Here is a 24,777-nt window from a genome sequence, read left to right on the forward strand (position 1 = left end):
ACATGGGAGAGGAGCAGAGAGAGAGGGAGAGAGAGTCCCATGCAGGTTCTGTGCTGTCAATGCAGAGCCCAATGTGGGGCTTGATCCCACAAACCATGAGATCACGACCTGAGAATCAAGAGTCGGACGTTAACCAACTGAGCCACCAAGGTGCTCCCTATGAGTCTTCTTTAAAGAGTACCTAGGGGCACCGGGGTGGTTCAGTCGGTTAAGCGTCCGACTTCAGCTCAGGTCATGATATCACGGTTGGTGAGTTCGAGCCCCGCGTCAGGCTCTGTGCTGACAGCTCGAAGCCTGGAGCCTGCTTCAGATTCTGTGTCTGCCCCTCTCTCTGCCTCTCCCCTGCTCATGCTCTGTCTCTGTCTCTCAATAATAAACTTAAAAAAAAAAAATTAAAGAGCACCTGTGTTCTGTGCATGTCTCCCTTATGGGACCTATCTTCCAACCCAGCCCCACCAAAATGAGCAAATAAACAATATCAATCACACATCAGTCAAGAGTGCAAGGGATGGTTCTAGACCAGCAGTTCATTTTTGTCGTTTTATTTTGTTTTCTTTCAGGTGTTGGAACTCTTTCTCCACGTACGATCCCCGGTGCAAGCTCAGTAAAGTGGAGTCGGTGGGGACTGCTCTTCGAGGTGCAGCAGAGGCCGGGGCCTGGGGCCCTGCTGACTGGTCCCTCTTTCCTACTCTACTTGCTGTGTTGATTCCCAGCTCCCTGGAATGACCTCCAGGTTCCCTGCTCCCGGACACCTGGCTTTGATACCTGCCCCCTCCAGTCTGGTCTCCCCTGCCGTGCGGACCCGCTACATGATTTATGGCTTTGCCTGCTTCTCCAGACTCTACCCCACCCATTGTCTTGGCAGGACCAGCCTCCTCCCCTGCCTCCCCCGCCTTCTCCCCCGGCCTCCAGCCAGGCCCGCTCCTGGCCCCCAGAGTAAATTTCCATTGTCATTTTTTTCCTGCCTTAAAAACAACCTTGCCGCTTTACTCCCTGAGTGACAATTCCAACGTGCCCTCCTTTAGGAAGCCGGGCCTGATTCTCCAAACTGGCTTTGGTGCCACTGCTTCTTTAATTGTCTGCCCACCTCATGTGAGCGCCACGAGGGTGGGAACACAATTTCATTCACTTTTGTATGCCCAGCACATAGTAGGAGCTAGGTAAGTTTTTACTGAGTGAATTAGGATTTTAATTGAAATTCCTTAGGATATCCAGTCTTTAGCTTGAAGAAAGATTCGGTGTGGGGGGATGCTAAGAAGGGAAAGATAATGAGCACAGATTTCACATGCCCCTGCCGCTTACCTTTTATTTCCCTCAGAATACCCTGGCATGTGCCCACGGACACACCCAGACTGACGTAGACCTCCTCGAAGGCAGCACCGATTTTGAAATCATTCTTGGCACAGGCTTGGACGTCCTTAAGGGAGTAATCTGAAGGAAGCAAGAAAAGAGGCCCATGGCCTAAAGGTCATTCACCCTGTCACCTTTTCCTGCCATCGATTCCAGAAGCCTTGCCCTTCCTGGATGTCATGTCACGTGACTCAGGTTCAAATCAACGGGTGGCCAGCCTGATGACCAACAACGCGGGCAGCCATGACATCAGGGTGGAGGCCTCATGAGAGGGCGACAGAACCTTCCCCTTTCAGGGTCCTCAAAGGCTCTGAGGGTCTTTGCTGCCCTCCCTCTGAGAGTGGAAGTGCTCAGAGTTGTTTTCTGAGCCTCTAGGGGTCGATCCAGTAAGTACAGTTTGCTGTAGTGTGTCCTCCTTCCCCTGACCCACTCTTCTTTAATCTTTGCTGGAGTAGAGAGGTCAAGTTCATTAATTAATTGAGGTGATATATTTAAAGTGTCTGGTCTAGGACCTGGCAAAGAGAAGGGGCCGATTTCTCTTATTTCTTCTTCGTTTTTGCCTCATTCCCCACTTGTTTCTCCCTAATTCTCCCCAAGGTAAGCTCTCCTCCTGGGCTTGCTCAAACTTGGATGTGACTTGGTCAGCACCTTCCATGGTACGTTGAGGCCAGGCAAGGAGAGGAGAGCAGTCCTGACTACGGAGTTCTCCAGTGGTGTTAAGCGTTTATCCATTTTCCCTCCAAGCATGTTCCTGGAAATATGAATTTCATGATACCATCTCTTGTAATTTTTGCAATAGTAAGTATTATAAGAAAATGTGCTTCCGTGGTCAAGTAAGTGTGACCAGCGTTGTATCAGAGGAGGTGGACAGGTCATTTTATGGCAGTAGCCTCGTGGGATGCTAAAAGTGGGATCCATTATATGTTTCCCCAGTTTGCTTGATAACAGAATCCTTTTGCAGGAAGCAGTTTGAGGAAATAAGAAAAGTGCTCTGGAAACCAGTGGTATGGAGGAAGGCATCCTTGGCCTTAGCGAGAATGAAGCCACACCGGCATAAATTTACATACGTTACAGACCATGTGTCCTCTTGCAAGCGCAGTGGCCTTATAACCAAGCCCTGGGTCCTCCACTGTGAACGGTGTGACCCAGGGCAGGTCACCTAACGTGGCAAGTGCCAGAACCCTGGACCGGGAAGCAGGAATCACACCTTAGGCCTGCAGATGGTTACAGGTGGTAAGTCCTGTAATTACATCCACAGGGAGAAGAGATTGCCAAGGGGCATCAGGAGTTGGATGTTGGTTAGGCGGCTGTGGTAACAATCTGCGATCCTGCTACTTAAAATGGGGCTTACGGATCAGCAGCAATGACGTCATGTCAAAGCTTGTGCAGAATCTTGGGTTTCGCCTCAAAGTTACTGAGGGGACTTGCTAATCAACGAGAAGGAAAAAAATACAGTCAAGGTTGGCTCCTAGGTTCTTGGCTTGAGCCACTGGTTGGATGGTGAAACCATTCTGAGATGTGGATGACGGTGGAGGACACAAATTTGGCAAAGGAAAGCAAAAGCTGACTTTCGGGACACGGTAAGGTCGTGATGTTTGTTGGGCATCCAAACGGTGATGTCAAGGGGACATTCTGATGAGAGCTCTTGGGTGCTGGGAAGAGATCCAGGGGGAAACATACACTGGGAGTTCTCCACATATCGAAGACATTTAAAGCCATGAGACATGGATGCTGTTGTCTAGAGGAAATAGTTGTAGAAAAGAGGACTGCCCAGACAGAGGGCTGGGCGGAGGAGGACCCACTAACAGGTTATAAAAAGGAGACATCTGCAAATGACACTACAGCCAGGGAGGGAGAAGGGAACTAGGAGCAAAGCCCGTAACTCTCCTCCCACCACCTCACAGAGTTCGTGTGTGCCCCGGCAGGAGAGAGCCATAGTCCCCTGGGCAGCGTACCTGCTCTCTCCATGGCCTCTTTGTTCATAATGAGTGTGTATTCGTAAATGCCCCCCAGCACGGCCTCTGTGATGTAGTGGGTCCCGAAATCACGGAAGAGATCTCGGTACTCCCCGTAACTGTACTCCAGGGGCAGCAGCTTGACTCTCTGAAGGAGTTCGTAATGGAGCATGAGGCTTCTGGGCTTCAGCTTGTAACGTGCTACTTCAAGGTCAGAGCGCGCGTGCAGAAATGTGCTTTTCTAAATGAAATACCAACATGGGAAAAGCAGACCTTTAAAGTTAGGAATCTGGAACGAGAGGATGAACTTTACAAATACCATCCGATGTTCCTGGCCTGGGGTCGTCACTCTTATGATTCCTTTAGGATACTTGGGGGAAGACGGTCTCTTTGACAAGCTTTCATTTCTCATAAATATTCCGACGTCCTTTGAGCTTGGGAGAGTCTGCTCTTAACTCACCTCCTTACGGCGGCAAAGAAGGAACGAGAAGGGTAGGTGGCCAGAAGCAGAGATGGCAGGGAGCAGCAGGAGCACTTTGGGGCCACTCTGGTGGGATACAGGGTCTGCCTGCCTGCAAAGGCAGCCTCTTTGTGTGGGCTTTTTAAATTCCAAAGAAAGGCCGCTCAAGAAAGAGTGAAAGTGATGCCTTAGGAAGGCTAGGCATTACAGCGCATGGCAAGAGTCAGCCAGCTACAAGCCTGCATGCCACATCAGGTGCCTGGTGTTATAAATAGAGCTTTTTTTAGGAGGCAGCCAAGCCCTGTCGTTCGTGCGCTGTCCATAGCTGCTGTCACCCTACCACGGCAAAGCTGAGCACCTGTGACAGAGACCCTATGGTCTTACAAGGCCTAAAGTACTTACTATCTTGCCATTTACAGAAAAAGTCTGGTGACCCCTGGTGTGGGGGATAGGCTGAGAGATGGCGATGGGAGGTGATGTGCAAGAATAATCTGAGGTGAGAGTTTCCTATCCTTACTCTCACCTCATTCTAGTTCTGCCCCAGAGACTCATGACTCTCCCTTCTTCCTTACCCCTCCAAGCTAAGCAGTGCTCTGTTCACGATTTGTCTAAATACTGTAGGTTTCTTTTCCTGCTCGGGTTTGGATAAAACCTTCCCGCTCATCTCCCTCCGTTCCCTGGCCTGCCGTCAATGTTCCAATCAGAGCTGGCGTCTTAAAACCCTGATGGTATTACAGACATGCCTTGTTTTATGGCACTTCATGGACACCGTGAGTTTTAGAAATTGAAGGCTTGTGGCAACCCTACGTTGAGCAAGTCGACTGGCACCGTTTTCCAATAGCATTGGCTCACTTTGTGTGCCTGCGCCCCATTCTGGTAATTCGTGCATACTTCAACTTTTGCATTGCTATTATATTTGTTATGGTGATCAGTGATTATACCCTGCTGGAATCTCACATGATGGTCAGCATTTTTAGTAACAAAGTATTTTTAGTTAAGGTATGTACACTGTTATTTTAGACATAATGCTACTGCACGCTTAATAGACTATAGCGTAAACATAACTTTTGTATGCACAGGGAAACCAAAAAATTCATAGGACTCACTTTACTGTGAATTCACTTTATCGTAGTGTTCTTGAGCTAAACCCGCGATAGCTCTGAGGGATGCCTCTATCATAATGCCCCTCTGGGCTTAAAACAAAACCGTGCATTGGCTCTCTACTGTCTCCTGAATAAAATCTATTCCCTTATGGTGAATATAAGAACTCACACCCTGTCCCCTGGTAGTGAAGTGTTCCTCCCCATACCTTACCACTTTCTGCCCCCCACACCACACTTCAGCCCTAATCCAACTTCTCACTGTTTGCCAAATCTATTCTTTTCATAATACAATTCTGCACCTGCTGTTCCTTTTGCCTTAAATGCTCTTCTCTCCCTTTTCGGCTCGACACGCATCTACTAATATTTTCAGTACTCCTTAGCTGTTGCTGCCTATGTGACACCATCCTGTATTTCCCAGACACACACACCATTTTCCAGGACTGCATTGCACTTTGCCTATATTTCCTTTATAGCACAAACCGGGCTGCATTACAACTGATATAAAAAAATTAAGAATTAGTTGACTGCATACACGTTTGCCTCTCCCCCTAGACTGTGAGCTCGAAGGCAAGAATCAGGTTGTATTTGTCTCTGGACCCCAAGCCTACTATAGTGCCCAGAACACTGTAAGCACGCTATCACTGGATATTTGAGTCAGGGAGGCAGGGAGGGAGGGGCTAAGCAGGAGCAGGCTTTGTTTCTCCCCAACAAAGTATGATCCTTTTCATTAATACCACCCTCCATCACTGTATTTCAGTCTTAACCACCTACTAGGTGCCATTCTAAGTCTAAAGATGGAAGAAACAGCCTCTGCCTCCAAGTTGCTCAGAGCCTAGAAGGACAAACAAAGACAGTAACAGACCCATTAGCATTTACTACTCATTTTCTCCTGGTTGGTATTTCAGCAGCAGAGCCCTTTCTGAGCCCCTCACCACTTTCTCCTCCTACGAATCATTAGAGACGACCTGGTCTCCAGGTTCCACTCAGATTAATTTTCTAACACATTTCACCCAAGTTGAAAACGCTTAGTGGGGAGAATAGAATGCACCTTCCTTGCTCGGGAACTCAAGGTTCCTCAAGGCTGCCTGTCACCTGCTTCTCCGACATCATATCCCAATACTTCCCAGTCCAATTACTCCTCTTCTACCAACTCACGGGCTTTGACCTTCATCTTACGGGCCAGGGGGAACAGGCGACATGATTAGATTAGTATCATGGAAACGTCTTTCTGGCAGCACATAAATCTCAGGGGCAAGTTGGGAGACAGGAGACCCCTAAGGCGGGGGCCACGCAGGAGGTGCAAGGGTCCGGGCTACTTAAGATGTAATCAGAGTTAGATTAAGAAATATTGGAATGTGACACTGAAGGATCTGGTGGCCAAAAAAATGTGGAGATGAGAAGACAGCGAAACAGGATTCTGAAAGGCTTAGGTTGGAAAACCAGAAGGAAACAGATGCTATTTAGCACAGAAGATGTAGGCGGAAGAGCCTGCTCGGAGTGTCAGCGAGGCATCCAGGTAATGATGCCCATAAGAGTGTGCTGTGCAGGACAAAGTGTAACAGAAAGGTCAGAAGCAATAATGAAGGTGTGTGGCTTGCCCTGGTGGCGGGGTGGGGGGGGGGTGGGGAGGGTGGGGAGGGAGAATGAACAGAGGTCAACTGGGGTAGCTGAAGGGTAAGAAGAGAAGATGGCCACGAATTAAATAAAGAACAGGTGGGGAGATTAGACCCCAGGAAGGAAAGTGATGAGGAGCAGAAAGCAAGTGGGAGGAACAGGTGCATGATGGTGTGGCCGACTCCAGCGGAGGGCCCAAGCCGTCCGACAAGAAGGGTCTTGGGTGACATCCTGGAGGGGGAACTTCAGCTGAATGTTTAGGACAGAAGTTAGATCGCTAGAGGCGATCTTTATCTTGTGAGAACCACGAGATAAAGCTCATTGGAAAAGGAGAGAATGTAAACATAAAAGAAGAAAATAATGATATGCCACACTGCCCGGCCTTTCTAAGAAGTCAGTTCAAGGAAGACCACCCTGTTTTCTGGTGAACAGATTTTCAGGACCATGGAAATACAGGCTGGTTGCTAGGCCTAGCAGTAGTGGGGAATACAGACACAGCAGGGCATGAAAATCGAAATGGATGCATGGGAACTGAAGGCCAGCAAAGGGTACTTACGGTGTGAGAGAATCGTTTGATTCTGCGAATAAAATGTTTGCCGTTAGCACTCGCACTGCTAATGCCAATTTCAAATATTCCCGGTATTTTTACACCAAAGCCGGAACTAGACATGCTTTTTTCTCTCTCCGTGATGCTACGTTCAAAATCTGAGTACGACTCATATTCTGTCAGCACAAATTCGTATTTGCCTTGGGTCTAAGGGAAGAGAAAAGAAAAGGTTTCTTACTTGCTTTGACTCACCTCAGTTCCGTACAAGTCAACAGGTACCCACTGAACTCTTCACATGTGCTGGGCTCTCAACTGGAGCCTCTGGATACAGGAACCTCAGAGCCAACTGTGTGTCCAGCCCCAGGGCTCCTAATCCAGTAGGAGAGTCAGACTGTGGGTGATACTCAGAGGTGGGTGCGTGATTTGGGTTTCCACTGGCAGAAATGCAGGGGGGCATTCTGGACTGGGGACTCGGCTTAGGCAAAGGCACACGGGTGGAAAGGAACAGGATGTACTCTACGAAGTAAAGGGATTCTAGGGTAGCTGACCACGAAGACGCAACAGTGAGGGGAAGGGACAGGGGTCGTGAGGGCATGTGCCGTCATCAAAACACTGAGGTTTCTGTATTACTTGGTCCGAAATTTGGACTCAACCCAAGATGAGCCAACATGGATGTAGCTGAGCCTCCAGAAGATCATTTTGGGACAGCACGGCGGTTGGACTAGAAGGGCTGAATCTGGAGTCAGAGAGACAGGCTGGTGAGAAGGTTGTAAGGGGAGAGCAGCTGACAGCTGATGAGGTGTGGTCAAAGGCGGCGCAGTGGGGACAAAGTGACAGGGGCAGGGAAGTGCCTCCCGGAGAACTTAGAAGAGCTGTTTGCTCAAAAATCCGTTCTCGTCGTTCTGTGCCCAAGGTACTGCCTCGATGTCCTTGGAGGGACCAGTCCCAATGGTCTCTGCCCCCACATATTGGCTTCTGGTTGCCTGCAGATCCCGTAACACTAAGCTGCTGAGGAAGGGAGCTGAGGTGAGTCCGACTGTGGCCTGGGGTAAGGTTGCCTGAGGTGGAACGCGTCCCTGCCATTTTCTAGTTGAGCAACCTTCGACAACAGGCTGAACCTCTGTAGGCTCAATGTCTTTTTTTTTTATTTCAAAAAAAAATTTTTTTTAATGTTTATTTTTGAGACAGAGAGCGACAGAGCATGAACGGGGGAGGGGCAGAGAGAGAGGGAGACACAGAATCGGAAGCAGGCTCCAGGCTCCGAGCCATCAGCCCAGAGCCTGACATGGGGCTTGAACTCACGGACTGTGAGATCGTGACCTGAGTCGAAGTCGGATGCTTAACCAACTGAGCCACCCAGATGCCCCTCTTTTTTTTTTTTAAGTTCATTTTTATTTATTTTGAGAGAGAGAGAGAGAGAGAGAGAAAGCGAGCGAGCAGGGGAGGGGCAGGGAAAGAGGGAGACAAACAGAATCCCAAGCAGGCTCTGTGCTGTCAGCCCAGCACCCGATGCAGGGCTTGAACCCACGAACTGTGAAATTATGACCTGAGCTGAGATCAAGGGTCGACGCTTAATGGACTGAGCCGCCCAGGCCCCCCTGCCTCAGTTTCTTCATGTGTCAAATAGAGACGATGTTTGTCCCTCCCATTGGACTTGTTCTGAGGATTGAGTCTGTACGGATATAACACCACACAGGGCCTGACACAGCACTCCAAAAGCACTGGCTATGCAGAGAGACTTACAATGTATGTCCTGCCAGGTCAGGGGCTATTTTAACTGGGATGGTAACTCAGCTGCTCTGAGATCCTCCCTTGAAGGTAGAGGCCCCAGGGGCACCAGTGGGCACTGTGGGGGAGGTTGTGTTTGTCTATGGCTCATTTATTTTTATTTTTTCTTTTTTAGCCAATACGTACGCGTGGAGAGAAGAAGGGGAGGAGGAGGAGGAGGAGGAGGAGGAAAAGGTCGTAACCTAGCCCTTGGAACTGCATAATTAATGACAGAGCACAAACTATGGGTTGACACAGGGAGGTGGGTGGGGGGGGATGGGCTAGATGGGTGATGGGTATTAAGGAGTGCATTTGTTGGGATGAGCACTGGGTGTCACATGTAAGTGATGAATCAATGAATTCTACAATATTGCAGTGTATATTAACTGACTAAAATTTAGATTAAAAATAATAAAAAATGTGGGGTGTCTGGGTGGCTCAGCCAGGTAAGCACCTGACTCCGGCTCAGGTCATGATCTCATGGTTCATGGGTTCGAGCCCCACATCAGGCTCTGTGCTGACAGCTCAGAGCCTGGAGTCTGCTTCGGATTCTGTGTCTCCTTCTCTCTCTGCCCCTCCCCTGCCTGCTCATGCTCTGTCTCTCTCTCTCTCTCTCTCTCTCTCTCTCTCTCTCTCTCTCTTAAAAATAAATAAACATGAAAAAAATTAAAAAAAAAAAAAAAAGAACTGAAGCTCGAAGAGAAAACAGCAACACATCCAAGCTGCTTCAGCGGCTCACAGGGTTGGGCTTCGACTCTGTGCTCGCTGGCTCCTTAGTGTGCGTTCCCCCCGTTGCCCTGCAGTGGCTTCCTGCCTGCCACATACCTGTGGGGTGTAGGTTTCCACATTGTATGGCTTCCTAAATCTCGTGTTCAGTATGTAATGGGGGGAGCATCCACCGGCGTAATACCTGTGATCGAGGACGGGGCCCTCGAAGCTGTTTGTGAACAGATTGATCCTGCAGGGAAGGCATGGACAGGGGGAAGAGGTTAGGGTGATCAGTTTACGTAAGCCCAGCTGGCAGACCCTAAGGAGTGGAACCGAAGCTCCTGGGTACAGTGTCCAAGAACCTGAGTATCTGGTCCAAACCAGCTTTTCAGCTTCCTGTGGGGCCCTTCCGGACCACAATCTTATACCTAGTCCCAGCCACTGGGAGATGCTTGTTCCTCTTCCAATCCACTCTGCTCCTTCTCTGTTGTGTCAGTGCCGTTCCCTGTGCCCAGAATGCCATTCCAGCCACTCGCTGTTGTATCTCTTTTTTCCTTATCTTCTTTGTGGGAAGCCTTCACTAGCATTTGCCATGCTAAGCTAGAGGCCCTCCGAAGACCCCTTGCTTGCCCCTCAAGTGGCTACTGTTCTCTATTTTCACAGTTACCTTATGAGAATGGTTTAGCAAAATAGATAAGAAAATAGACTCTGGAGTCAGATGCCTGGGGTCAAATCCCTGCTCTGCCATTTACTAGTAACGCGATCTCAGGCAAGCCAGCTCGCCTCTCTGTACCTTGGTCTCTGCGTCTGTAAAATGGGGACAAGGAAAATTTATTCTTAATTTCCGGATGATCTCCATCACGAGACACCAAATAATTGTCATTTGCTGAGACAGACTATGTCTAGACTATGTCTAGAAACAGAGCAGGGTGTGACCCCACATACGGATCACCTTCTACAGCATCCCCCCCCCCCAATCCCTGGGCAGTAGATATCACTGTGTGTAGTTAGAAGGGATGAAAATCAGTGTGCAGCCTTATTTCTCACTGCCTCCTAAGGCAGGCTTCCGTTCCTGACCAGCTCTGACGACTACTGAAAGCTCTTTTCTTGTTGAAAGGAGCTCTGTGTTCTCTTAGCCTCTGTGCACTGGCCTCGGTTCTGTTCCTAACAGAATTGTCATAGGCTCTCTTTCCTGTGACAGAGGTCCACGCATCATAAGAACGCCTAAGTGTTTATTTTCTTTAACCAACGCAATGTGGTGCTCACTTTGCGGAGGTGACTCTTCTTATCGATTTACACGTATTGGCTCATGTAATCCTTCAAAAGGTTAATCCTTGAGATAGCTATCGGGGTGATGATGTCCACTTTACGGAGCAGGGAAGCAAGGCACAGAGGGTAACTGACCTGCCCAAGGTCTCACTGCCAGCCTGCGTCCTTCCCCCACACAAGCTGCCGCCTACTGACTTGTCCTCAATAATCATATTAGCTTATTTGATCCTCACAGGACTCGAGAGAAAGTTATTATTCACTGCCTGCTACAGATGACAAAACTGAAGCCCCACATAGATACGTGCCTCACCGGAGGTCCCACGACCAGCGAGCTGTCATTCTGTCCCCTCCTACAGGGTCCAGTCTGGCTCTACCGCTGGCTTGCAATGCCTACTCGGTCACTCTCTTAGCCCTGTGACCCCTAGGAACTCTCTTAACTTTTGCAGACCTCAGTTTCCTTATTGAGGAGGCGGGGACTATAATAACCAGCTTATAAAGTGGTGCTGAGAGCAAGTCTTCCTGGCGTGAGAAGTCTCTCTCCTTAATGACAACCTTTGGGGAGTGAGATTTGATTTTTTTTTGTTTTTTTATTTTTATTTTTTTTAACGTTTATTTATTTTTGAGACAGAGAGAGACAGAGCATGAACGGGGGAGGGTCAGAGAGGGGGAGACACAGAATCTGAAGCAGGCTCCAGGCTCTGAGCTGTCAGCACAGAGCCCAACGTGGGGCTCGAACTCACAGACCGTGAGATCATGACCTGGGCTGAAGTCGGACGCATAACCGACCGAGCCACCCAGGCGCCCTCAGAAACCCACTTTTTCACTAACTACTTAGGAGCCTACCCTCTGGGCCAGGCCCTATGCTGGGGCCTAGAGCTAGAGAAGCAGCTAAACCTCCCCCACAAGTTGTCAGTAGGATTCAGAGGTAATGCCGAGAAAGCACGGAGCACAGTCACACGGCAGGTGCTGAGTAAACATGCACCCCCAGCCCTGGTGTGAGGCCCGTGTGGTCTCCGAGCACAGCTCCGTCTCTAGTGTTCCTGACCCAGCCCTCTGCACGGCCCGTGTCTAGCCACAGGACATGTCCCTGGAGCTCCCCGGAGCTGTGTTCAGAGAGTAGCTACAAGCATCCACTTACACTATGTCTCTTTTTTCGGAAAAGAAGAAAGGAGCCACTCTGTGAATATCAGCTCCCTTCCTCTCCTCCAGAATTTCACTGAATTCTGTGCCGTCCCACCTACACAACAGAAGGGCAGTAACTCACCCACTGGCCAGACGGCCAATTGCCCAGTACTGGTCCATTTCATGCTGACATTTTTTATAAATCCTCCTACAGTTGGCTTCATCTGACTGGTCTCCACAGTCGTTGTCCCCGTTGCAGAGAAGCCTGCGGTTTACACACCTCCCTGGAAGGAGAAAGGGTGTTACCCTTAGGCACGTGGCTGCCGAGAGGGAAACAACGGGGATGAGCACCTACTACGTGCCAGATATTTGGCTGGGCCTTTATCTGGCATCAACACTTTATTCCCCCAAAGAGGCCAGTGTTGTATTTCTGAACCCACTTTGAGGGGAGGTTATTAAGGGTGGGGAAAAGGAAAGTGTCTACATGGCCGGGGTCGAAGTGGCCAGACCAGAGGCAAATCTAGACTTCTCTCCCTGAGGCTGGTGAGGAGAGGTGGGTTTGGTGGGTCCTGTGGGTAGCACTAGCTGTGTGACCTTCCACGGGCTACCTAACCTGCCTCAGTCTTGTCTCTAAAACAGGGAAGTCATCTCCCCTTCCCTTCCAGGGCTGTTGGCACTTTTGCTTCCTTTGAATGCTTTCCCCTCTGACTTGACTCCCTTTCTTGTTTGTATATTCTTAGGGGTTAAGCCTGTAAGACAGGTGACCCTGTTTCCTTAGAGACATCTGATCATTTTTAACCAATATCAAAAGCAGAAGAATTCAATTTGGTCTTCAAATGTTTCTTACAAGGCACTTAAACTAAAGCCTGCCTGAATGACCATTATGGCTCTGGTCGGAATCATGGAACACTGGCCATAATGAGTCCATGGACACACTATAAAAGTCTTTCAGATTTATAAGACAGAATTCTTGCATTTGCAATAAGCCCTGGAAATCGCTCTGAAAATCTCTAACCTTTTCTTGAAAAATCCTGAAGCACACCCGGTCCATATGGGCACAGGGAACGTAGAGAGGTTGCAATTCCCATCTAGATCATCTTGGGTCAAAATACTCTTACGTTTGCTGGGGAAGTGGCAAAATAGAGAGACATGTGCTTGCTTGAATGAACTAGATGTGAGTTGAAAAGACAAGTGTTTACTTAGTTCTGCAGTAGATGAGTATTGTACGCTCCTCCCTTCATTCCTTTAATCAAAACTTTTTACTGACTCTCATGCATTAGGGGTTCCGCTATACTTGGTTATGCAGAAATGCAAACGTCAAGAGCTACTTCTGCAAACATTTTTCAGAGTTAAGTGGTCTAAACACCCGATGGAACGGCTGTAGGCTTTCCATGTTGTCCTCAGCCCCAGGCCTCTGAGAGAGCCAGCAGGGCTCAGAGTCTGCAAAGAGCTTTCATTCCCACTGTGTCACCTGATGCTTCTAGTATGCTTGTAAGGTATTAATGTCACTTCCGATTTTCTGTTAAGAGAACCGACATGCAGAAAGGCTAAGTGACTTCTCCTAGGTCACAAAGTCAAAATGAGACTTGGCTCGAGGTTTCTGATCCCAAGTTCTGATCCCTCTGATCTTGGGCAAGTAACGTCCCCAAGTCTTAATTTGTTAATTTGCAAAATGGGGATAATATTGATGCCTATTTTATAGGGCTGTTTTTGTGAAATAATACATGGGAAGAGAGGACAAGGAGGGCTCCCGGCCTGACCCATGACCCTGACCTTGAGCAGCAGGCAATGGCCAGTGCCCCCATCACCCCATTTGCTAGATATCCCCTCCCACTCCTGCATCCCTTTATACCTGTCTGTGCACACACAAAGCCTTCACATTGCACTTGACTTCTGCATGGTCTGCTGGTAACACAGTCTTCAACTTCCTTGTCAGAGAAGTTACATGGCTCCCCATTGAACTGAGAGGGCCGGAGCAAGTAGGCATGTCTGTACTGTGGCAGAGAGGAGGAAGGTGAACCAAGGGCGGAGCCTCAGGGACCTCGGGAACTGAGGGATATTCACTGAAGGGTCCGTGTTGCAAGTGCCTGTTTGCTCGACTATTTCAACTAGACTCTGAGCTCTCTGAGGGCAGAGACCTGGCCTTTGATCTCTGCAGCTGCAGTGATCAATAAAGATTTGCTGAATGTGGGAAAAGCTGGGGCTTCAGAGTCAAAAGGTATTAAGTAGACTGATGTGGCCAGTTCAGTAACACAACACCACAGTCTCTCAGCTTGATTACTCCAATGGGTTGATTCAATTATTCTCATTTGCTCACTATCTTATAAATCAAAAAGCAAGCACATTGGAGACACATCTGACTCTGATACTTTCTTGTTATGTGATGTTGGCACGTTACTTAACCTCTGTGATCTCAATTTGGTAACCTATGAAATAGGGGTAATGAATTAACCTAAATGTACGGTTATGGAGTTTCAACTATATAGAGGATCTAAATATGAAATCTCATGTTGTCCGGTACCTAGTAGGCACACAATTTCTTGTGCTTATTTTTCTTTATTGTTATCACTTTTAAATTCCCATTGGTTGACATATAGTGGTATTTTTCTTTATTATTAATCTTTACCAGGCAATATTCCTCTATCTCTAACTTCCTATTCGTTTATTCCAGAAATATTGGATTTCCAAAACACTGAGCCACCCGATGTTGAACAAGGTCGGTACTGATGCTTGCTTGGTTCTTTTTTAATCGAAGTACAGGTGACACAGTGTTACGTTAGTTTAGGGTGCACAACACGGTGATTCCACAGCTCTGTACATTATGCTGTGCTCACCGCAAGTGCACCATACTACAAGATGACAATACCATTGACTATATTCCCCAGGCTGTACCTCCATCCCCATGACTTATTCACTCCATAAGGGCTTGCTTGTGTGTTTCTAATCATAATCGTGCCCTCTGGCCTGCCCTCAAGGAGGTCGCTGCAGATGGTGGGGTGGTGATGGTGAGCGCCAGGCAGGGACAACGCAGTGTGATGGCCGCCATATTGAGGAAGGACACAGTGCTCTGTGAATTGATAGAGGCCTCCCTGATACAAACTTGGGAGCCAGTAAATGACAAGCGAGCTGAGGTTCCAAAGGTGAAACGAGATGTCAGGCAAACAGGAAGAGGCGGCGTGAGGAGGGCAGAGAAGAGTAATCTGTGGGGAGAAAGTTGCTCTACCAAACCTGAGAGACTAGCGAGAGCGTGCCTTGTTCCAGAAAACAAAAAGATGTTCATCTTGGCCACAGAGAAGAATACAGGAGGGCGGTGGCCAGAGCTGGAGGGAGACATAGCCAGGGGCAAGTAAGGGAGGGCCCCCCAGGTCTCAGGTTAGATTTAGTATTTTACTATGAGTCAATGAGAAACAATTATAGGGGGAAAAGTGATCCCGTCTGGGTGGCTTCCAAATACTAGTTGTAGGCAAGAGTTTGGTGCGACGAAATCATACAAGCCAGGGTAGCAGCCCCTTTGCAGAATGACATGTTAACCAACCATAGTTATTATTTGTATGGCATCTGGACACCCCTCCCCACCTCTCCCTGCCAAAAAAAAAAAAAAAATACAGACAACCATTCACCCACGCTCCTTTGCATGGGACCCCAGAGGGTCTTTTGTCCTGGAAGGCAGAGACTGGCAGGACAGGGATGAGGTCTGCAAAGAAGATTGTTAGAAGACCAGCCCCAGGCACCAAAGACAAAATGGGACTGAGGGGTGTGGAAATGATGGGAGAGAGGCATCTCAAAATTCCGGTTGAAAGGTTTTGATAACCCTGCAGCCAGTGACCCTGCAGAGAGTGATGATGTCCACTGAGGGCCAGTGCGTAACAAACTCTGAGTGAAGAGTGCTGGCTGGCTGGCTGGCTCATGCTGAGTCTTCCTGGTTTATGCTGCAGATGAAACAATTGTACAGATAATTGGATCAATGCTGATAATTTCAGCAATAAAGCTCACTTTGGGAACTGAATGATCCTGCTTGGCTCTCCACAAAGATCCAGTTAACTGTGTAAATGTCCTGGGTCCACTTTTACAGCCTCGTTAGGGTCTTAGCCCGTGGCTGCTTTGATATCCTGAGGAGCTGGGGAAATGGCAGCCCTCTTCTTTTCTCTTTTCTCTCACATACCTGCTGTTCTCAGAGCTGGGATCCCGCGTCAGCCCTCGTATGACAGGGGAACCTGAAGCACAAATACGGCAGGGACTATGGTGGTTTTTGTTTGTTTATTTGTTCGTTCGTTCGTTTGTTTGTGGGACAACACTAGACAAGAAGCCAGCGGCCCAAATTCAAGGCCTTTATCTGCTGCTAGGTGAACCTGACAAACCGCCCGCTCTGAGTCTCTGTTTACCTATTTGCCTAACAGAAAGTGCCACTGCTGCCTTCCCTTCTTTCTGGAGGTGCCAGAAAATATCACACAATCAAACAATACCTATCTATGGCGCTCTTGTTATGTTCCAGAAATTGGCCTACATTGTAGGTATAGGATTGAATAAACCTTCAACAGCTTCCCACTTAATGGAAAGGTAAGTAATTAAGGAAAAGTAAATGACAGGAAGAACAGGGAGCTATTACAGGTGTTGGAAGGTTGGCTATCTAATAGCACATAGGGCTGAGAAGTCAACGAAGGGCTCCAAAGAGGCAGCCTGTAGGCAGAGTTTCAAATAATGAGTAGGTGTTCGCCAGCAATGCAAGTGGGAAAGGTCACTCCAGCCTCCGAAAGCAGCATGAATAAAGGCAGAGAGAGAGTGTGAAATGGTCAGAGAGAGACAAGTGTTCTGTGGGCCGGAGTGGGGGATGCTTTATGGAGATGTCGGCCAGGTCAACGTCATGGGGGCCTTGAAGACCGTGAGTCTGGATCTGATCTCAAGAGCCATGTGTAGACTTTGAACGGGTTTCAAGCTGGGAAAAGACAGGCCACGCTTGCATTTTCAATAGCTCCCCTGGTTGTACCATGAAGATAGACTGAAAGAGCAAGTTTGGAGGCAGGAAGTCTGATTAGGAAGCTATTAACCTGAGCAAGGATAAGTATGCTAGGCAAGTAGCCGGAAGGTTGAAGAAAGGATCTACTACTTGGAAACACTGAGGAACAGACTTCATCAAGTGAGCCAACGTTCAATGAGATCCTACTATGTGCCAGGCACTGTCAGCAGTGCCTTCACCACTCTTGCTGAGAGTTAGGGCTTCTGGAAGCTTAGAGCTCCCCCAAGGCCAGAGTACTTACCCTTTTCTTCTGACAGGGATCACACGTGGTCCAGGCGGACCAGCTGGAAAGTTCACAATCAATAGGCATCAGTGAGACATCCACATTCCGTGTGTGTCTGCTCTTGGCGAGGCTCTCATTGACTGCATTTGACTCAAGAGACTGTGGCCTTTCACCTCTAAATGGCCATCATGAGAGAACAGAATCAAGTGTCAAAAAAGAATTAAGTATGCATACAACCACCTACCCATCCGTTCTATATATATATATATATATATATATATATATATATATATATTTGCTCATTTGCGTGAGGCTATTCATTCAAGTATAGGTTAATTCATCCAGCAAATAGTTATCAAACACCCATAAGTGCCTTCCATTTTGGCCAGCTATCGTCGAAAGAGTACTGAACTCAAGAGCAGAAGACAGTCCATTGGCACCTGGGGGATCTGACTTGCCTTTTCGACCTGTGTGAGTTCCACTTTTCTCATCCATGTAATGGGAGAATCATGCCTCCCTCCCAAGGCTATTCCTGGGATTCACTGAGAAAGTACACGTGAGAGTACTTGATAAACACTAAACTGCTACAGATAAGCAGGGAATACAACCACAGCTAGATGTACGACTTGAAGCAATTCCTTCCTCACTGGGGGCCTCTGTGTTATGCCCAGGAAAAGGAGAGGTTTGGACTAGATGGTCTTTAAGGCACTCTCCCATGTTAAGAGTGCACGAAACATTTGCTGAGAACGAACAACATTCAGGGTACTGTGCTACAGGGGATACAGGGAAATATAAAACATAGGTTCTGCCTTCTGGAGCTCACGTCTATCTTAGAACAGGAGAAGAGAAACATGTCTCATATCTTAGCTCTTTGGGACTCATCCAGTAGGCAAGGTTTGTAAGCACGCAGGCTCCAGGGCCAGAGTTTGCCTTAGGACGTCACTGTAGTGTGGAGGCTGGGCCAGGGTGAGGAGAGCCTGGAGGTGGGACAAGCAGGCAGGAGGCTCATGCAGTAGCATCAATGAGCGATGTGAACTTGAACCATGGCAATGTCTAGGGGAGAGCACATGGCGGGGAGTGGGGGGGGGCAGGTATACGAGATGTTGCTCCAGTGGAACAGATAGAAAATGAGAGGAAGAGGTTAGACAGGAAGGGGTTCGGGTTGATGCTTAGTTCTAGTCTGCGTGTGTGCGTGAGTGGGGGACACAGGAGCAAAAGAGCTTGTTGGAGAGGATGTGGGCGGGCATGCTGAGTCCCAGGCGCTCACGGAACACCTATGTAGAGTATTCAGCAACTAGTTCCTAAGTGGGTTTGGTACTCCGAAGAGAGATTTTCGCTAGAGATACGGAGCTGATCCTGAGAAGCTATGGGAGAGCATAAGACTGTTATTGAGAGGAGAAGCAGGCCAGAGAGAAGTCCTTGAGGGACAGCAACACCACCAGCAGTCCAAGAGACAATGGTGCCCTGCCAGTCCAGAGCAGACAGAGCATATAAGGGGATGTAGGTGAGGGCAGGGTGGGTGGGTGGGTGGAAGGGGCAGACAGTGTCGCATCTATAGAGCTGTCAAACAACACGAACTATGTCTAGAAAGTAAGGTGACGCTTTTTGTGGGGTTCCCGGCATTCGGTGGGATATTCAGTAAAAGAGTGGATAAACAAACGTGGTATTGAATCTGTCTAGGCCTCCAGTTAGCTCCGTGTGTAACATGACGGGTGAGGGGGGTGGGAGGGAGGGGAGAGTAGGTGATGGGTATTGAGGAGGGCCTCTTTTGGGAGGAGCCCTGGGTGTTGTATGGAAACCAATGTGACAATAAATTTCATATATTAAAAAAATAAATAATAAATAAATTAAAAAAATAAACAAAACAAAACAAACAAACAAACAAAAAACCATGACGGGTGCATTTAGATTTTACCCTTCCTCCACCGGCGAGAACATAATCTTGCAACCTGTGTTCCTTTTCAAGGCAAAAGAGATGAGAAAGAAAAACAAAGATTTTCTGAGCACCCAGGACATGTCAAGCTCTGTGTGAGGTGTTTTACCTGGGCCATCTCCTTGAATCCTCACGACAATGCGAGAGGACATTGCCACTTGGGCAGATGAGGGAAATGACTGAAAGTCACGTAGCTGGTAGGCAGTGGTCCTGGGGGTCTGAGCTGAGGTCTGTTGGACTCTACTGCCTCTTTATCCATTTCCCCCATGCTGCCTGGAAGGATGCCAGGAACAGCATCCACTCTACCAGTGCCCTCTGTCTCTATGCAAGGTCTCTTTCATCTCTGTGTCCAAGATTGAGTCATTAGGGAGAGCATCTCACAGTTTCCACTGTCTCAAATACATAGTACATCACTCCAGACAAGGGCATTAACAATACATTCTCACTTGGCAAAAGTCCTAAAAAGAGGATAATATTAACTACAGTGAAATCCATCTCCAAAACCGCCCCAGAGACCGGCAAAAATCAATTGCCTAGTAAAGTTGGATCTTTAAGGAAAGGTCAAAGACTCTCCTGGAAACCACAGGTGGATACTTTTAAAATGGTTACTTGAGGCAGGATGCTGCATCCCAGGAGCGGGGCTCAGAATGTGTTCTTATATCTACTAATTTGCTGGGGTTTGACAAAACAATATTGTCTGTGATTCGGCTTCTCCTAAGTATATATTTGACAGCTCGGCAGGGTACCCTCTTCCTGTTTCAACTAAGAAACGGTTACATTGTGTTTTTAGCAACTATCAAGGCAATTCTGGGCACAGTTGAGACTGAGTGGATGGGTAATGTACATGCACTGTATTAAGAGTCACAATTATTTTCTTCTCTGAGATTTGAAAGCCTGTTAATAGGCGAGATGATCGTTTACAGAAGGAACTTGGTAAAAAGTAGTTATAGCCACCAGGTCTCTCATTTTTGCACCCCATTTTCATTATGGAGGTGGCAGTATAATGAAGTAATCAGCTGAATAAATAGTATGTTTGTAAATTACATCAGTTAGGATGTGTGTGGTTTATTAGTACTACAAAATGCAAATTGGAAAGAAAGGCTGGCATTAAATTGCATCTTTAAATCCTGGCCTCTGTGTAGGGATACAGCACATTCATTTCACGCCCACGGATTTTTACGGAAACAGACCAGATGGACCTTTTGACCAACTGCAATGACTCTGTCATTCAAAATCCTCTCTATGTTTTTAAACATGCCCGGAGAAGTACAGAAAGTAAAATAATAAACACTCATGTAGTCATAACCCATGATTGGCAATTATTAACATTTTGGTATATTTCCTTCAATTTTTTTTTTAAATAGAAAATAACCCTATACATTACACATCTGCATTGGATACCAGCCCCAGATACATTTCCCTCTCCTCCTTCTCAGAGGGAACTATTGTCGGGGATTTACATGTATCCCTTGAGCCCTTTAAATATTTTTACATATTATATACGCACAACATATAACATTGTTTTTGTGTGCTTTACTCACACTATGCATATTATTGTGCAACTTGCTTTTGTCAATCAACACTCTACTTCTGAGCCCTCTCCATGTTGATTCATAGAGAGATCTAGTTCATTTCTTTACCTCTGATGTCCCATCAGAGGACATAAGTTGCATTCAATGTATTCTTTTTCTTTTTGAAAGACATTTATATTTTCCCAATGTTTTGCAATTGCAAATAACGCTACAATAAATACGCTTCTACGAGTCCTTGTAACATATCCCTCTACATAAGGAATGGCAAGGATGTGCCTTTCCTTGAGGTGTACAGAATGCAATTGCCAACATCAGGATATATTTCACTGGGTCCCTGTCTCCTACTCTCTTTCTAACAGGAGTTTCTGATCAAAATAAAGATGGATCCGTCGAGGAAGGCAGGATTAGGTCAGCAGTAAATTGCAAGCCATCAACTTACAGAGATGGGGTGTGTCAATATATTTTGGCTTTCTGTAGAAATGCCCTGACACAACAACTCTCTGTCACACACAATTTGTTAGGCAGCTACATTCCCTTTGCAAATAGCATCCTTCCTCTTTGCTGGAAGAGGCAGCTTCTGGGTGGCAGAGTTTCAATTTCTCCTCTCTCTGTCATTTGCTGTTGTAGACATGAAATTTAAAGCAACATCTCAAGGCAACAAATGTGTGGCCCAGAGATAGAGAAATGACATGGGGGCCCAGCACGTCAGATACACAATGCAGCTGGAGAGGGGATAATGCATTTGAGAGGCAGGATAATACAGGGATACAAAGGAGCTCTGGAACCAGAAAAAAACAAAACAAAACAATTGGATTGGAATCCATATTCTGTTACATATTAAGTGAGTAGCTTTGTGACATTTACCTTATCTACCAATCTTAGTTTCCCTCTCTGCAACACTGTAAGCAATAAAACTTACCTCCAATAGCTGTGAGGGCTTAGAGCTAATGCATCCAAGTGGCTGGCCCAGAGCAGCGATAAATAAACAATAGGTCTTAGGACGATGTGATTATTTCATCTGACATGATTATAAGAACTAAACAAAAACCTTTCTTGGGAGCTAACATGAGGGAGGTCTCAGTTTCTCCTGTGCCAGAACTGAAGGCTGTTCATCCACTTCAAGTATGGAACTCAAATACCTGCTGTGTTCGGGACCGCCCAGTGGAACTCACGGGCAGAGGCCAGAACACCAAACCTGGAGGGGGTTTGAGACTGACAACGTGAGTGAACCTCTTCTCCTCTCTGAGGAGCCTTTTGCTTTTCTACATAGTGTGAATAAGAGAGAATATCCATCTCATGGCATGGCTGGAGGATTAAACAAGACACTCTACTTATCCACCACGCCTACCTCCACTTTCCATGTCAGAGTGAACTTCCGAATATATAAATATGATCGTGCAGCTCCTTGGCTTAGAACCCTGCAATGGCTCCCCATTGCTAGAGGGTAAGGTTCAAGATCCTTAGCTCCCACCCTAGTGCTCCTCCACTCCACCCACTCTGATCCTGCTGACTCCCACTTGATCTCGTTTTCGCTAGTGCCTCGCCTTGGCCCGTGCTCGAGGCCTCCTGAAATAGACGTGAAGCTTCAGGAACAAGCCAGCTTCTCGTATTTTCATGCCTTCGTCTGTGATGCTTCCTTTGCCTTGAACACCCTCCACCCCCTGGGCCATTTGGCGAACATCTATTCTTATATAAAGATTCAGCTCAAATACCGTCCTTTTCTAGAAGACGTTCCAGACTTACTGAATGCCCAGTAGAGCTGGTCACTCCCTCTCTTGCTTCTCACCTGTCCCTGTATCATCTCTTGCAACTGTACCTAGAGTGTGTGCCCACATGGTGGCTTTTTCCATGAGAACACGAGCTCTCTGTGTCTTACTCATCTCTGTATCCTTAGAGCCTGACAAGGGGTCTTGCAAAGGGGTCACTCCTATTTGCAAGGGGTCGGGTTGCCATGAGCCCCTTCAACCTCCATTCCAGACACATATCCCTGGGTTTTTAACCCTCCTCTGTGTATACATAGTACATGCATATGAGGCAGGCCTTGGCAGCTTGGTTCTTCGTGGGGCCAAGTTGAGATTCTTGACAATCCATAATAGCTATTATTTGTTGAGTGCCCAATGGGTAGTGAACCTCTCCGTTCTGGTCTTAGAGGTGGTGCCCAGTGGCAGCTGAGTGCTGGGAAGAGGTGAGACCAGGGGGTGTGTCCAATGGGCACTGGTGCTCCTCACATTAAGTGGGAGGTTGTGCTCAGACAGCATTTATGGAATCAACAAAAGGAATGGCACGAACAGCCCTTCTTCCCACAGGGAAGGCCTGCTCACAAGGAGGCCTGGGATACCTGAGCATTTCAGCGTCATGGAAGGGCTTCTCATGTACCAGGAGGATCTCCTAATTGCCAAGTCACTGGCACATCTTTCACCGGAGCCCACGTTTGAGCTTTCACTAAGATATTTTCTTTAACCTGTCTCGTATCCTATTAACAATACCAAAAATAATGAAATAAATCAGTTAGAACTTAACTGCTGGGAACATACAGGAGTGTGTGTGTGTGTGTGTGTGTGTGTGTGTGTGTGAGAGAGAGAGAGAGAGAGAGAGAGAACCTGAGAACCCACAGAATTTGGGCTGATGAGCAGGTAGAGTGGGTCCCACTCAGACATTAAAGTCACTGATGTGAATTGGCTCTTTTTTCCATACATGACAGGCCTTCTTTTGCGCAAAGAAGCTTTGTTCAGAACACAGAACAAGTATCCTATTCTCAGCGTGACAAAATACATTTAAACATGTCAGTTTCTCAGGGGAACTTGTGTTGAAGTCAGACGCTTGGTTCCATACTAATCTGAAGACAGTTGTTGATATTATTTTATCAAATGCATGCAAATTGCTCGAGGAGATGCTCCTTATTCAATAGACGCACGACAAAGAGGCGGTCAGCATTTTGTGGCTTCGTACTCCCTGTCACATTATTGACTGGCGAATCACTTGTCACCATCACTTACCTGGAGCCGGGCAAACTGAGGCAGCCCAGGGCAGCAGAGAGAAGAATCAGTTCTGATGGTGTCCTCTGAGCCCACGGCACCGATATCTTCATTGTCTCTACGTGATGGAGCTTCAGCTGAGGCTCCGAGGTCCATGAAAAGTCTGCACAGGGAGCTTCTGTCCCCACAGAGCAAACAGTTCAACAAAGTAAACAGAAAGCCAGTGGTGCCTGGAAACCCCTTAGACTTTGCACGGACAGAACCGTGCCTGTGACCCCAGACACCATTGAGAACGGTGGAAAACTGTGCAGCACACGACACAGACTATCCGGGGAAGCAGCCGAGAGGACAGGCTGTCAGTGGGGCCTGCGGGCTCTAGGTCCAGACTGCCTGGGTTCAAATCCTTTCTCTGCTTTGTCACCTTTGGCAAGTCACTTTACCTCTAGGCCTCGGTTTCCTCGCTTGCAAGGTGGTGAGGTTTACGGAAAGTAACCTAAGTAAGGCGACGAGGACAGGCCCATGGGAGACACTCGCACGTGGGAGCTATTAGTACGAAGTGGAAGGCAGGGTGGGAAGTCAAACCAAGCTTTGCGTTTTGCCTCTTTCTAGCCGTGTGACTTTGAGCAAGTCAATGAGGAGCTGCTAAGCTCTAGAACCTGTCTACCCGAGTTAGAATTCTCTTGGTATGTTTCACTAGTTGTGTGACCCGTGGCAAATCATTAACCTCTGGGAGCCTCTTTCCTCATCTATAAAACGAGAATAATAGTGCCCAACTCACAAGGCTGATGGGAAGACCAAATCAACTGAAATATTTAAAACACTTTGAAGGGTGCCTGGCACGTTCTACGTGCCCTCTCTGTAAGTGACCTGCTATCTTTTATTGACTTTTTCTGATTCTGTTCCCTCGTCCACGAAATTTGGAGAGTTAGGCTTACCCGTCACTCAGGGTTGGGAGAGTCACTGGGCTACTAACTGTGAAAGTGCTTCATAAAAAGGCATCATAAAAGCAGTAACTGTAGGGGCACCTGAGTGGCTCCGTTGGTTAAGCATCCCACTCTTGATTTGGGCTCAGGTCATGATCTCACAGTTTGTGGGATTGAGACCCATGTCGGGTTCCATGCTGACAGTGAGGAGCCTGCTTGGGATTCTCTCTCTCCCTCTCTCTCTCTGCCCCTCTCCTGCCTGCATGCTCTCTTTCTCTCTCA

At 47.6% G+C, this 24,777-nt stretch overlaps 1 protein-coding gene across 2 annotated transcripts in view; it reads right to left on the reverse strand.

The window, feature by feature from the left end:
- The window catches only part of C8B (complement C8 beta chain), a 54,645-nt gene extending 30,850 nt beyond the window's left edge, over nt 1–23,795 (reverse strand). The window contains exons 1-8 of one of the 2 annotated variants that reach the window (XM_019837086.3): nt 23,594–23,795; nt 17,151–17,307; nt 13,748–13,889; nt 12,038–12,179; nt 9,622–9,754; nt 7,039–7,236; nt 3,306–3,546; nt 1,303–1,431 (exon numbers count right to left, since the gene is read on the reverse strand). In XM_019837086.3, coding sequence (XP_019692645.2) covers nt 1,303–1,431; nt 3,306–3,546; nt 7,039–7,236; nt 9,622–9,754; nt 12,038–12,179; nt 13,748–13,889; nt 17,151–17,307; nt 23,594–23,685 — 1,234 coding nt within the window. In that variant the 5' untranslated portion in view covers nt 23,686–23,795. The remainder of the gene's footprint in view (nt 1–1,302; nt 1,432–3,305; nt 3,547–7,038; nt 7,237–9,621; nt 9,755–12,037; nt 12,180–13,747; nt 13,890–17,150; nt 17,308–23,593) is intronic. The other variant, XM_003990136.5, reaches the window with a different exon arrangement.
- Nucleotides 23,796–24,777: the final 982 nt, after the last annotated feature.

This window comes from Felis catus, chromosome C1 (assembly GCF_018350175.1).
Source record: "Felis catus isolate Fca126 chromosome C1, F.catus_Fca126_mat1.0, whole genome shotgun sequence".
NCBI classification, from domain to species: Eukaryota; Metazoa; Chordata; class Mammalia; order Carnivora; family Felidae; genus Felis; species Felis catus.